General features: G+C 34.7%; 1 protein-coding gene across 8 annotated transcripts in view; it reads right to left on the bottom strand.

Annotated features, from left to right (window-relative positions):
* Positions 1-15,660, bottom strand: part of PPP1R12A (protein phosphatase 1 regulatory subunit 12A) — a 138,185-nt gene that overhangs the window by 88,428 nt on the left and 34,097 nt on the right. For all 8 annotated transcript variants that reach the window (XM_041737878.1, XM_041737875.1, XM_041737870.1 and 5 more), the window contains exon 2: positions 1,611-1,741. In XM_041737878.1, the coding sequence (XP_041593812.1) occupies positions 1,611-1,741 (131 nt within the window). The remainder of the gene's footprint in view (positions 1-1,610; positions 1,742-15,660) is intronic.

Raw genomic sequence — 15,660 nt, 5'->3', positions numbered from 1 at the left:
AAATATTTAAGGACAGCTAACAATAAATGCACATTAGGCTATTTTTTCTTTGAAGAAGAGATCTGAGTCCTCTGTTGGGCATGACAAGAACAGAAAGGAATAAAGAAATTAAGAATCATGATTGTAATTATGAACAACCACCATTATTTTGCAATGACAAAAGACTACCACGTTTTACACATAAAGAAATCAAGGCCTGAGGCACCTAGGTGGCTCTGATGGTTGTGTCTTGACTGTTGATTTCAGCTGAAGTCAGGATCTCAGGGTCCTGGGATGGCGTCCTGAGTTGGGCCCCAAGCTCAGTGGGGAGTCTGCTTGAGGTTTCTTTCTCTCCCTCTCCCATGCCCCTCCCCACTATCTCAAGCTCATGAGCACTCTCTCTCAATCTCTACTATATAAATCTTTAAAAAAAAAAAAAAAAGAAAAGAAAAAGAAATCAAGGCCTAGAAAGGAAAAGATGTAAGTGTAATTAGCATTATAGGCAGTAAATAAAACTCAAGTAACTCACACATTCTATTTCCAGGCCAGAGTACTTTTCATTTTCCCAAATGCTGCCTCCCCTTTAAAATGATGTACTGGGGCACCAAACTGACTGGATGGCTCAGTCAGTTAAGCGTCTGCCTTTGGCTCAGGTCATGATCTCAGAGTCCTGGGATGAGTCCCAAGTCAGACTCTGCTCAGCAGGGAATCTGCTTCTCCCTTTCCCTTTCCCCCACCACCTGCTTGTGTGCATGCACGCTATCTCCCTTCTCTCAGATAAATAAAATCTTAAAAAAAAAAAAAAAAGACATATATCATAGTTCCAATACATGAGGGGAGAAATGAAATACACAAAGAAATAACAATATTTAAGGCTTCCTATGAGAGATTCACAGAGTAGAACTCCCATATTCAATATTTACCAGTTGGTAAGCTTTGATAAGAACAGACAATAAAACCTATTTATGGTGTTGGATACATTGGATACATAGTAAGAAGAAAGTGAAATAACTTAGTGAAAAAATTATTTTGTCAGGATAACTATACTTCCTTGTTATATGTTTGAAGAATCAGGTTTTCTTGGTAAGTACCCGCTCATTAAAGGTAGATAAGAATAATGACCATTTCTCATTGAATTTTTTAAAAAGGCTTCTTTTAGAAAACAATCTTAATAATAAGATTAAATAAGTAAATGTTTTGACTAATTAGAAAACTATGTATCATATTCTCCCTATATAGTAAAGTAACCTAAGTTATTGTTAGTTTCCCCTAACAACTCATGGTTACACAAGAATAGACTACACTAAGTATTAACCTTGAATCATTTGACAATGCTCTACATATACTCAAAAGAAAAGGAGATGGAAATGGAGAAGTGTACAATTAATTACTCATATCAATACAAAGTACCAAAAGCCAAAGAGGGTGGGGAGAAGGAAGATCACCTCCTAATGAAAGACTTAATACATGAATTCCCAAGAATGGCTTATTCTTTTTACTGGGAAGAAGAGTTTTCATGAATTAAGGTAATATAAGTGCTCACTCACTTATCTGTAATAACAATTTCTATAAAATCTCAGGTCTCTAAAATAGTGTTTAGGTATTTAAATAAAAACACAGAACTGGCTTACTCTGCAATATCGAGATATCCACAGGAAGCAGCTGCGTGAAGTGGTATCCAGCCTTCATTATCAGGTTGGTTAATATTTGCTCCATTTTCAACCAGAAACTTCACCATATCAACATTGTCATCGATGCAAGCCTAAAAACAAAATAGAAAGCACAATCAGAAAAATCTGAATCAACACTCCTAATAAACTACAGTTTTTATAACATAAATATTCTTTTAGTCTGCTATCTGGATTGTTCTGCCATCAAACAGGCTAATGATATCAACTAAATGCTAAGGGTCCTTGCTTAGATACACATACAGCAGTACTCTGGGTGACCAAACCATGCCAATCTCACGATGAAAATAAGTACATGTTAAAATAATATCAAAACATTACATAAGTACCAATAATATCTTCTATAGCAATGGTTCCCAAAAATGTGGTCTGTTGAGGGAGGAGGGATCCTTTCAAGGAATTGACAAGTCAAAACTACTCTCAAAATAATACTAAAATGGTGTTTCCACTTTTCACTGTGTTGACAGGTGCACTTGAGGATACAGAAAGCACTAGTGGCAAAACTTACTGTGCCTTAGCACAAATCAAGGAAGCGGCCAAAAAACTATTAACAGTCACTATATGGTGAACACCATGCACTCATAGTTTTTTTCTTTTTTTAAGCTATTTTTATTTATGAATATCCTTGACAAAGTAGTAAAACCTATAAATCTTATTAAAATTTGACCCCTGAATACACATCCTTTTTAATATTCTGTGGAACAAGACAGGAAATATGGATAGAACACTTCTTCCAAGTATAATGGCTGCCTTGAGGCAAAGCACTTGTACAACTAAGATGCAAGCTAAACTAGCCACTTTTCCCATAAAATTTAATTTTTACTTAAATGAGAAACTATACTTAGTCTAACTTGGATTCTTTGCATTCTTTTTCTTAAAAAATGAACACTGTCATTTCAAGAAAAACAATAGTTATTTGTTGTCAATGATAAATTCAAGCCTTAAGAGCAGATGAATCAGTTACTTTAATTTTGAAATGTTATTTATGTAACATAGGTACAGTACTGCTGCTTTAAAATGAATTAATAAGTACTTAAAACCCTCAGTTTTAACTTCTATTATTGTCAAATATTAATATACACACACCACAGGAACAAAAGGTCTTTGAGATCTTTCAGTCATTTTTAAGAGTATAAAGCAGTCCTGATACAAAAAAGTTTGAGAAACTGCAGCCTATAGTAGGTAAGAAGGGACGTTTATCAATGTTTCTTTTGTGCCAGGTAGCATGACTGGTACTTTGTCTATTTTACTGACTTATATACACTATCCGCACATAAACTCTTTTGAGAACAGGAATTCTGCTGCATCTGCAGCATCTTATACAGTTCTTGGTATGTGGTAGGGGCTTAATAAACGGATGAACAAATGAGAAAGCTAAGATTCAAAGAGATTAAGTTGCTTGAGTAAGTCAGACAGGTGGGAGATGACAGAGCTGGCATTCTAACAGATGTTTAGATTCCAAAAGAATAAGCTCTTTTCCACACCTCACTGCTTTCCACAGATATTCCTAGTTTATCAACATATTTCTCACCTAATTGTAGCGTCTGCAACAGGATATCATTAAGTTCTAGGCACTTACAAAGTGCTATATAAGTGAAATCAATTTTCACAGAAACAGAAGAAAACACTTTTAGTAGCATTTTCTTAGGGGGGGAAAAAGGAGTGTCAAGTAAAGCACTATGAACAAAGTACAAAGTGGAAAAGTACTGACATGGAATCATATCTTTTGTTTCTAGGCTCTAGTATCAGCTCTGCCACAAATTTTGTAGTGATGGACAAGTAACTAATCTTTTGAGGCATTAGTGTCTTTGTTTTTCAAGTGGAGGAAAGAAGCTAAAACTCCCTAACATGTTTAAGATTCTTATGTATCTATGATTCTTCTCCTTGGAACAAGTTATAAGCAACTTGATGGCAAGGTCCCATAGTGCCCAGAATAGTACCTTACATATGGCAGATGGTAAATGAATATATAAATAACAATTCATTTGGACTTTAAGTATATACTGCTCAGGAAAAAAAAAAAAATTTCAAGAAGCAGTAGTTAAAGGGTTGGAGAGAGATGAAAACCACAGCTAATAGCAAAAAAAAAAAGAAGAAATGTCAAAATACTATTAGAAAGCACTCTATAAAATGTTGAGATAGCTAATGCCCCACAGTGATTTCAATTAGTATTAGATTTATAGGCTTAATCATTAATTTTTCTTGAGAAAAGATATAGATTTAATTTTATTACCCTATTCACTCAACCTGCTTTAATTCCTACAGGCTCCGTAACAGTATTTTTTAAATCACTGATATAAAAATATAACACTCTATTTGATAAATAATATGAATCTGATTTTTTTTTTTTAAATGAGAGAGAATGTCAAGCAAACAAGAAATGATTCTTTATAAAGGGATATGAGAAAATGCTCACAATATATTAAATTTTTAAAGAAGAATCCAAGAAGTTTACCTAATATGATTCCAATTTTACTAAAAAATATGTTCACAAAGAGACTATATATACTGAAGGTTTTTAAAAAGATTTTATTTATTTATTCATGAGAGATACAGAGAGAGGCAGAGACATAGGCAGGGGGAAAAGCAGGCTCCCTGTGGAGAGCCCGATGCAGGACTCAATCCCAGGACCCTTGTATCATGACCTGAGTCAAAGGCAGGTGCTCAACCACTGAGCCATCCAGATGCCCCTGTACTGAAGGTTAATAGTCATTATCATTAGTTGTGGGACTAAGAAAAATTTTTATTTTCTTCTTTAAATTTTCCTTTATTTCCAAATGTTTACAATGAATAGGCAGTGTTTACATAAGAAAACTTGACACCTGATTCTTTTTTTTAAAGATACTATCTTTTTAAATATATTTTTTAATTTTTTATTTATTTATCATAGTCACATCACAGAGAGAGAGAGAGAGAGGCAGAGACACAGGCAGAGGGAGAAGCAGGCTCCATGCACCGGGAGCCCAATGTGGGATTCGATCCCGGGTCTCCAGGATCGTGCCCTGGGCCAAAGGCAGGCGCCAAACCGCTGCGCCACCCAGGGATCCCTAAAGATACTATTTTTAAGTAAACTTTACATCCAATGTGGGGCTTACACTCACACCCGGAGATAAGAGTCACACACTCCACCAACTGAGCCAGCTTGTGCCCCAACACTTGATTCTTAAAAGAGAAATATTAAATCTATTTTATTTTAATATGGAGAAACAAACTGTTGATGAAAACGTAAAATTCATACAACCCCTTCAGAAAACTATGTGACAGTATCCACTAAAGTATAATAGTATAATAGAATATCTATCATACTATAAGGTATAATAGAATAAAGAATAGTAGTAAATAAATAAATGGCATGGAATGTATGTGTGTAAGGAGATCCTATTCATGTAAAAGGATCCTATACATCAATGAGAAAAGAACATCAAGCACAATGAACAAACCACTGCTAACCTCAAGACACATGATCTTCACAGACAGATGAGTGAAAAAAGGATGACAGAAAGGATATATACTATGGTTTCTAAGACAAAACTAATCTCTGATGCTGAAGTTCAGAATCATAGTTAAATTGGTAAGGAAAGGAAGGGAAGGGCATGAAGGAGCTTTCTGGAAGACTGGAAATGTCTTTTAACTGATAGCTTTTAAATGCTATGAAGAACTCCTTGCCCCCAAGAATTCCCACTTTTTTTTTAAGCTAAATATCCCGAATTCCCTTAGCTATTCTTCATATTATATATACTAAAAACCATATAAGCCAAGGCCCTAGAAACACAGGGAGGGGGGAGGATTGTACTGTAATAGAGCAGCTCATCCATAAATTGACTATGATCATATAAGGGCACAACGGCAATGGATAAAAAACTACTAAAGTATCACTGGGATACAGAGATAACTTCTTGCAACTAAGGTGGTCCATATAGGTCCATATACATGTGAGGGGCGCCTGGTTGGCTGAGCTGGGAGAGTGTGTGATTCTTGACCTCAGGGTCATGAGTTCGAGTGCCATGTTGTGCGTAGAGTTTACTTTAAAAAAAAAGAAGTATGCCTTTGAGCAAGGTTTTGAAGATTACATAGGAGTTGTTCAACTAGCAATTTAAGTGGAAGGACCTTCACTGGGCAAATGCACTGTGATTAAAAAAAATGGATGAAATAAACTAAGTAAATCATCCAGTGGTATAGAGAGTTTTGGTAAGTTATGATAAGGCTACGTGCTACAAGGTCTCAATATATTTGTAAAAGATCTGAATATAATGCAAAGATGACTGGATTTGATGCTATAGGTGGTTTTTAACCCACTTTCTACTCCCACACATCAAAGGAACAGACTATAATACTCCCATCAGTCATACTGCCTCAATTCAGCAGTAGAGAGAAATAGAAACATTTTATAACTTTAAGAAGATAATGTTCGAAAAAAGCTCTTTAGTTTTTTTTTTTTTTTTAAGATTTTATTTATGTATTCATGAGAGGCACAGAGAGAGAGAGAGAGGCAGAGACACAGGCAGAGGGAGAAGCAGGCTCCACACAGGGAGCCTGATGTGGGATTCGATCCCCAATCTCCAGGATCACACCCTGGGCTGAAAGCAGTGCTTAACCATTGAGCCACCTGGGCTGCCCCTCTTCAGAGTTTTTAACCAGAGGGGTGACATGATCAGATCAATATTTCAGAAAGATTACTGGAAGCAATAGGAAAAGAGAGGAGCCTAAACTGAGCCTTAGAAGTCATTCAGACTGACTATATTGAAAAACTTAAAGAGAAAATATGCAAGGCTTAAAGAATGGATACATTAAAGTGAAGGACAGGGAGAAGCCATTCATGAAAGTAAACACTACAGGTTCAAGAAACAGACTGGGGAAAGAAAGATGATTTCATAGCTTTGGACATGCTGAATTTATAGGTGTCTGTATATTTAATGAGGCATATCCAGTGGCCAATTGGATATGCAGATCTAGAGCTTTGAAAATAAATTTGAAATGAAAATATCAATTTGGGAATTATCTGCATTAAGCTAATAATACAATGGGGCTTGAAATCATGAGGATGTAGAGAAGTGATTCTGAAAACAGAAGTGTTAAAATTAAATTATACATTCTATTTGGAAAACAGACATTTGTGGTATTTTATCCAGTCAAAGGGAAAGTTCACAAGCAGCTTACCAGCTGGTATAAAGATAAACACACAAATAGATAACTATATTAAAAGGAATATTATATAATTATAGGGCTGTGCACTACTTACTGTGGGAGCTCAGAAAAGGAGAACTAAGGAAGAATGGTGATAGTCTGCGAATATTTCCTGGAGGAGGATCTGTATCAGAGTTTAACATATGAACAAGTGACAGGCATTTCCTGGTGTATGAAGATGCAAAGTCACATATAGTGAGGAAAAAGGTTTGCAAGATCTAAAATAGAGTTTATTTGCCACCTTTGAATAAATCTTTGACACTGAAGATAAAAGATTTTCAAGATGAATGGTTACTTTTTAAAGTTTAAGAAGGCAAAAATAAATAAAATAAAAATAAAGTTTAAGAAGGCAATATTCAAAAAAAAAAAAAGAAGGCAATACTCAGGCTCTTTGAAAAAATTAACCTATGGGTACAGCTAATTCCCAATAAATGAAATGTTTATTCTGATTTAAAATATTTGTGTTTAAGTCAGTATAATGCAAGAAAAACCAATAAAAATCCCTAAAGTAGTTAATGCTAAATCTGCTTGTTCCTTTGTTTATAAATGTAGTAAATTTCTGAAATGTTTTAATATAAATTAAATGGTAAAAATACTGTCACAAAATATATATATTACATATGAATCTCAAGTTTGTGGAGCAAGTTGTTCAAAATGTTCTCCTAAACATTTATAAAGCATACACAAGCAACTGGCAAGGCATGCCCATAAAAATATTGTTGCTAAAAGAATCAAAACCTAACACATGCAGCACATTAAGAGACACATGATTTGCTAACTTTAAATATTTGACTAAATATGGTCAGTTTATTAAGCCATATATGGAAGGAAACAGAATGACTCAAACTATGCTAGGAAGATTTTGTAGGTAGATCTTAAATTTTTCATGACTACATATCCAGAGCAACCACCAATAATAAATAGCTGTGTGAAGACACATTTGTCATTTAATTCCAGGTACAGAACAGCTTTGACAACCTGAGCTGTGAACTAATTCAACAAACTAGTTCAAGTACATAAAACATCTGTTTTTATTGAAAAGGAAACCTAGTTATTTTTCTCAGCGAATAAGCTCAAGGATAAGCTTTGTTCCCTACACTAAGAAAAAAGTTGCAAAGCCTAACAACAAAGTGTTGATAAAGGGGCTATACAATGTTGGCTGAAAGTAGACAAAATTCATGAGTTAATGACAAATTTTGGTTAAGGCATGAATAGCTTTTTTTTTTCATTAAATTTCATTCCCAGAGAAATAAAACCAAAAATGTTACGTGACTATGTAATTCAACTGAGTAAAATCACAATTACAAAATTAGGAGCATTTCAAATAAGTTCTAACACCATAATATTCCTTTTCATAAAAGTGAGTTAAAAAAAAAAAAAAGGTTTGTTTAAAGTGCATATCCTAGAGCCAGACTGTCAAGGATTAATCCAGTTCTGCCACTTACTAGCCAGATGTTGTTGGATAAATTACTTAACACCCTGGGTGCCAGTTTCCTCTGGAAAATGAGGGTAATAGTAGTACTTAACTCAAAAGTTGAGTATGAGAAGCATATGAATTAATATAGAAAGCAATTAGGGTAGTATCAAATAGTAAGTGCTTATGTTTGTATTAATGCATAATCAAAACGCTAAATCATCTCCATTTAAAATTTTCTTTTTTATATTCATATCTAAAACTTGCTTTCTCATCCCTCTATAAACTATAAAACAAGGTTATATGTTGGAGACTCGTCAAATATTCCTTTTAGTATCATTTTTGGTAAAAGTCCCACCCACGATTATTTCTAAGAGGATTAAATTTCAAAAGATGCACTTACGGGGTTTCAAACTTCCTTCAAACAAACTTTTATATATAAAACTTTCAATATAAGCTCATACATATTATATAGGACTCAGGAGAGAAAAGCAACAGAAAAAGATTTAGTCGTACGTCATTTGAGAACTTAAGTGAAAATGAAATCAACAGCCAATTAGTTGAAATGTTTACAATTTGTACCCAATCATTAGTAACACAGTTCATTAAGACAAATTAATTTAAATATGGAAGTTCTCTAAAACCAATTTGCACTTCCTTGAAACAATTCTTTATGACTCTTACTAAGGAAAACTCGGTTCTGGTCAACTGCTGGGAACAGAAATTTGTAGATATATTCGAAAACAGTCCATTCTCTAAGCATTCAGAGGGACATACATATCAGTGAGTATGCTTAAGAGGAACTGAACTGAAGCTATTCAAGCAAGTATTTGTCTATTTTAAGGAAAACTGAATTTGGATTATCAAAGGAAGAGTTATGAATGTGGTTTATACAAGAAAAACAATGAAGAATTCTAAGCAGTACTCTCATACTGAATAATAAAAAGGTAAATAGCTTGGTCTTGGATTAAGAGGAGCAAATAAATGAGCATGTATAAGCTTAGGAATCATCTATTATATTAGTTATGAAAACAAGTAAGTTCAGCACTATATCTTTAAAATATATCTTTAAAATATTTTTGCCTTTTGACTCTTATATACAAGTAGATATATACAAGCAGATATATTTTATATACAAGCAGATATATATTTATATTTTATATTTTATATACAAGCAGATATATCTTATATACAAGCAGATATATTTTATATCTTTAAAATATATCTTTAAAATATTTTTGCCTTTTGACTCTTATATAAAAGCAGGTAGGAAATCTAGATATAAAAATAAAAGCTTGTCCTCATATAAAAAATCTTGTCCCTTATACAAAATGCTGGAACTCAGGAAATTCTTCACGTGGATTAAGAAAAAGTTCAGGCTTATGGTATCCTAGAGAGAATAAAGGAGACATATATCTGACAAAGAGAATATCCAATATATATTTGTGGATTGTATGAACTAGACATGGCAAACAGACGATAAAAATATCTGAAAAAAATTTTTGAGACCAAAAAAAGTTTCCAGGGGAAAAGCAATCTAAGTACTGCTTGAACATTCATGCTTCATCCAACAAGCACTACATATTTGAAAGATAACCCTAGAAATTGCAAACTATAAATATTCAAAGATTGAAATATACCCATATCTTCTTATTACACAGCTCTGTTATTTCCTTTATTGATAAAGATCTAGGGGATCCCTGGGTGGCGCAGCGGTTTGGCGCCTGCCTTTGGCCCAGGGCGTGATCCTGGAGACCCGGGATCGAATCCCACGTCAGGCTCCAGGTGCATGGAGCCTGCTTCTCCCTCTGCCTGTGTCTCTGCCTCTCTCTCTCTCTCTCTCTCTCTCTCTCTCTCTCTTTCTCTCTCTCTGTATGACTATCATAAATAAATTTTTAAAAAATTAAAAAAAAATCTATAAACTACTAAGTTAAACCTAGATCTTCAGAGGCCAACACTTTTATTTGGGGACTTAGTAAGGGAAGAGCATTTCTTTTAGAGTTTAAAATTCTTAGGATCTATAAAGAATCGATCTTCAGGATCATTCTCTCACTGTAAAAATCATGATTTGTATTGATTGCCTACTATATATAATGCATTCTAGTAAATATAAGATGAAACTAAAAAGATTATATTCTCTGTTTCCTTCATGAACAGTCCCTGGCATATAGAAAACAGGTAATAAATACATGTAAAATGAATCAAAACAAAATGCTAACTTGTCCTTAATGAGTAGGCATTTATGATCTAGTGTGTGCATGTGTAGGTAAAACTGTCCTACGTACTGTGCAAGACTTTTTTTTTTTTTTTTTTTTTGGTATTGTGCAAGACTTGCTGCCTTTCTGGACGCCTAAGTGGCTCAGGGTGTGATCCTGGCAACCTGGGATCAAGTCTCACATTGGGCTCCTTGCAGGGAGCCTGCTTCTCTTCTCTGCCTGTCTCTGCCTCTGTGTGTCTCTCATGAATAAATAAAATCTTAAAAAAAAAAAAAAAAAAAAGACCTGCTACCTTTCTTATTGTTTCATATGTTCCAAATCTTTTCTCCCATTGAGATGACAGTTCCTTAAGAATAGAAAATGTCTTTATATACCCCACAATACCTAACAGCCACCCAATAAATTTTTGCTAATGAGCTAAAACAGAATGCTTGTAATCTAATTAGGAAAGTAAGATAAGTATATAAAACAAAAATAATAAGCAATTTAAAAGAAATATAGCATTAATGAAATTGTCAGTATGGGGGTAGAGATGAGTTAAAGAAAAATTTTTGGAGAAAATAAATCTTTGGCCAGGTTTCATTATTGTCTGAACTCTAGACAGGAAGGTAGTTATAAGGTTGCTGTTTTGCTTGTTGTAGTCTTTCATCAGAAGTGATCACTCACTGACCTGGATGGAAGGGTTTAATCAATGTATATACTATTAAGAAAATAATTTAGTTTCAGGAGAAGAAATAAAAGCTTCTACCTAATATTTCTATTAAATTAAAAAAACAGGTTACAAAAATATGCATAATATGATACCATTCTTGCTACTGATATGCCTAATTAAGAGTTCAGAAGAGAGGATCCCTGGGTGGCTCAGCGGTTTAGCGCCTGCCTTTGGCCCAGGCCATGATCCTGGAGTCCCGGGACTGAGTCCCACGTCGGGCTCCTGGCATGAAGCCTGCTTCTCCCTCCTCCTGTCTCTCTGTCTCTCTCTCTCTATCATAAATAAATAAATGAATACATCTTTAAAAAAAAAAGAGTTCAGAAGAGTACGTGCCAAAATGTTAATTAACAGAAGTTAAAGTCACTGAATTATTTTCCAAAAACGTTTCTACAGTGAGGACATAAAGTTCTTACAGTTTTCCAAAACAAAACAAAGCAAAAAATTTCAGATAGTTGTGAGTTATGTTTCTTGATGGATTTCTTCAGTGTCCAGAAAAATATGTGGCCAATAAAGAGAAGATTCTTCATTAACTCAGAAAGTATTAAGTGTCTACTTCAGCCAGACACTATGCTGGCTGCTAGAAATATACTGGTGAAGGATACAGACCAGATTTCTGTACTGATAGAGCTTAGAGTCCAGCAAACGAGACAGAGAACTAAACAGCAAAAAGAGGTATAATAAACGCTATAAACATAACTAGAGTACTTAACTTCAATTTTGAGAGAAAGAGGAGAAAGAGGAGTTTCTGATGGTGGTGCCCAGGAATTTCCACTTTAAAGAAATTCCCCATCTAATTTGAATAGACTAGACCAAAAACTTCTGACATCCATGGTAACTGAAGCTAGAGAAGAAATAATGCATAACCAGTATTTGTACGATGTGATCAGAAAAGCAATGTCAAACTTGGAGGACCACCAGTATTTAAGAAAGGGGAGACAAAATATAAGGAAAGAAAAAAAAGTTTACTAGTAGGCAAAAATCCAGAAAGAGAAAGCAGTATGAGGGAAAGCACAACTTGATGAGCCAAATGCCCCACATTTTGGTGCTACTTAATAACGTACTGAGTAAAACACAAGATCAAAGGTAAGATGATAAACCCTATTTCACAATAAAATCTATGCAATCAAATGAACAAAATACATTCATAAATCAAGACAGCATGATCAAAGGAGTCATAAGTACATTTAAAAAAGAATGTAAATATTATAAATTCTAACAAAGTAGAAATATTAATACAGCTAATAAAATGAAATGAGGGGAGAAAAGACAAAAATGGATGAAAGCTAATATGCTAACCTTTCTTAGAGAATAGTCAAATCTTTCTAAAATTGGAATGTGCTCATTAAAAAAAATCCGATGTCACTGTATTCATAGGCTATTTTCTTAACCTTAAAAAACATTTAAGGAGATACCCTGTCTAGTTATAAAGAAAACTTAATTTAAAATTTAACTTTTACTTCAGTCTTCAGCTGTCTTCTTTGGCAAATTAAAGCAAAACTAAATTTAACACTTTTTAATTAAAACAGTATATATAATACATGTCCTGTTTAATAAAACTGTGTCAAATGGTCTACACAGAGATATCCTAAAATAATGTTCCCTAAATGATGGTTAGTTATGGATAATCAACATTCATTGGGCAATTATCACTACTATTTTTTTTTTAGCATACAGCACAGTGCCTAGCTCAAAATTAAAGAGCCAAATCCTGCCTATAACTCACAGTCTAATCAGAAATAAACATATACATAGAATCACAAAATGATAAACCTCTCTAATCTCAAATTCTCCTCTGCACTTTAGTATATATGGATTACTTCAGTAAATCTTTTATGGAACCTCACAATGTTAAATTTTAAAAACTATATATATGTATACAAATAAATTCAAATTGAAAAGGGGAGAGGCTTGGGAAGAGAAACAGATTTTTTGTCATGTCCATGACATAGATGGGGAGGGGAGAGGAAGTACAGGGAAGAAATAGGCTAAGTCTTTTTTTTTTTTTTTTAAAGATTTTATCTATTTATGCAGGAGAGACACAGAGAGAGGCAGAGACACAGGCAGAGGGAGAAGTAGGCTCTGCACAGGGACCCCAATGTGGGACTCAATCCCTAAACTGGGATTACACCCTGAGCCAAAGGCAGACGCTCAACCGCTAAGCCATCTAGCCACCCACCTAGGTCTTGAAACTATATCCTTGATTCTTTTCAGAAAGGGAAGAGCAAAGATAGGTCTGAAAGACTGAGAACCTGGTACTTGTTCTGCTATATTCTGATATGCTTTGGCAAAAAAGCATCAAAGATGAAGTTAATGATATATAATTCTGGGTCCCAAGAAAGAAAATTAAAAAAAATTCTATTTGGTCATTTCAATCAAATATTATTTTCCATTTCAGACTACCAAGTTACTCTGTATTTCTGGGACCACTGATGGAGGAGTTAAGGAAACAGGAGCGAATATTTCCAAGTCACAAAATAAGAGTCACCAAACACTGAAATGGAGAGCAGAGGGGGATAAACAAAAACAAAAGGGCAAAGATATAATTGATTTTCAAGTACTCTGTTGAACAGTAAGAGAAGTAAAGTTACTAGTAATAGTAAGCAAAGTACTAATAGGAAGCAATTCTTAAATATTTACTAATATAGATTGAGGGATATAAAATGCCACAAAAATTATTTTATTTTAGTTTGCTGCCATGGTAGGTAGGCTCTAAGATGGCAAAGATGTTTGCCTCATGGTAGTTACACACTTGCTTGCAACAAACTGAACAGGGTAGAAGTGATGGGATATTATGTATTTACTCTCCCTTGCCCTCTCCTGGATCACTCACAACCTGGGAGCACTCAAATGTCACAACAAGAGGCAGTCCTGCTGAGAAGCCCAAGTGGCAAGCAAGCAAAGCCTGTCCATAACCACATGAGGAAGCTTTGAAGTAGATCTCTACTTACCCAGCCCCCAGCCCAGTTAAACCTTCAGATAAGACTGCAATCCCAGCCAACAGCTTGAGGGCAATCTCCTGTGAGATTCTGAGGTAGAAGCACCTAGATAAGCTACATTCAAATTCCTGAACCATAGAAAATATGATAATGCATGTTTATTATTTTAAGTTTAGAGGTAATTTGCTATACAGCAATAAATAGCAGCCACAACGCTATATTTGGGATGAAAGTAAATGGTATTTATATCAATTTTCTTTGCTTCAACTAGTGTATATCTGAACATCATGCTCCCTTCTCTACTTAATCTCTAATTTGTCATTTCTCCTATATTTCAACTCCTTTTGAATGCTATCAGGTAGTCCTTTACACTAAGAGTTACCTAAATTATCTAAACTTGTCTCTCCATTTCCACAAATCACACTGGACCATCCACCACTTCTTGAATATGCCAGAACGATCTGAAATTATAACTTTAGAGTAGATAAATAATGTAATTTAAATTTTATTATGTATTCATGAGACACACACACACACACACACACAGAGAGAGAGAGAGAGAGAGAGAGAGAGAGAGAGGGGCAGAGACACAGGCAGAGGGAGAAGCAGGCTCCATGCAGGGAGCCTGACACGGGACTCGATCCCGGGACTCCAGGATCAGGCCCTCAGCTGAAGGCGGCGCTAAACCCCTGAGCCATCCAGGCTGCCCCTCTTCAGAGTTTTTAACCAGAGGAGTGACATGATCAGATCAATATTTCAGAAAGATTACTGGAAGCAATAGGAAAAGAGAAGAGCCTAAACTGAGCCTTAGAAGTCATTCAGACTGCTGAGGAAAACATGACAATAAAGAGTCTTTAGATAAAATCCAGTACTAAATATCTTAAATAAACATATTCTTAGGTTCCATCACAAAAAAAAAAAAATTAAAAAATTAAAAAAATTTTTAAAAAGGCTGGTTGATGGGAGGAGGGGGTTGAATTTAGGTGCCAAGAAAAAGTAACCTGATAATGAAATTTCATTTCTTTTTGATAAGACTTAACTAAGGCAATTTGGAAACTATAACTTCTCTCGAAGATAAAGGGTACACATGGAATAATGGCTGAGGCACTGCTGGACCCTATAGATTACTCCTCAAGTTAGTCTTCTTTTAACCATCTTAAGCCTTTATTTCTTAAGCTTTCCCCAGCTTATGTGTTAATCACTCTCTCCTTCCATTTTTTGTAACACTCCAAACACATCTGTCCCATCTTACTTAAAACATTGTGTTGCAATTATCTTCCCATACATACTATCTCTCTACATTCACTTTCCTCTCCTGCCTCCAACTATACCATGAGCTCTCAAAGCCAAAGGATCCCATTAAGTATTATAACATGGTATCTAGAATATATCAGACAATAATCAAATGTGAAATGGAGGAAGCTACAAGTATGATTTAGCTTCAGTGGTAGGACTCAGAAATAGGTTGCCTTTCTTTGTTACCTATAGTTGACTATATATCAGAGAAATTAATTTTTCCATGTGATATCCG

This window comes from Vulpes lagopus, chromosome 23, assembly GCF_018345385.1.
Source record: "Vulpes lagopus strain Blue_001 chromosome 23, ASM1834538v1, whole genome shotgun sequence".
NCBI classification, from domain to species: domain Eukaryota; kingdom Metazoa; phylum Chordata; class Mammalia; order Carnivora; family Canidae; genus Vulpes; species Vulpes lagopus.
This window is presented reverse-complemented; position numbering and strand designations above follow the sequence as displayed.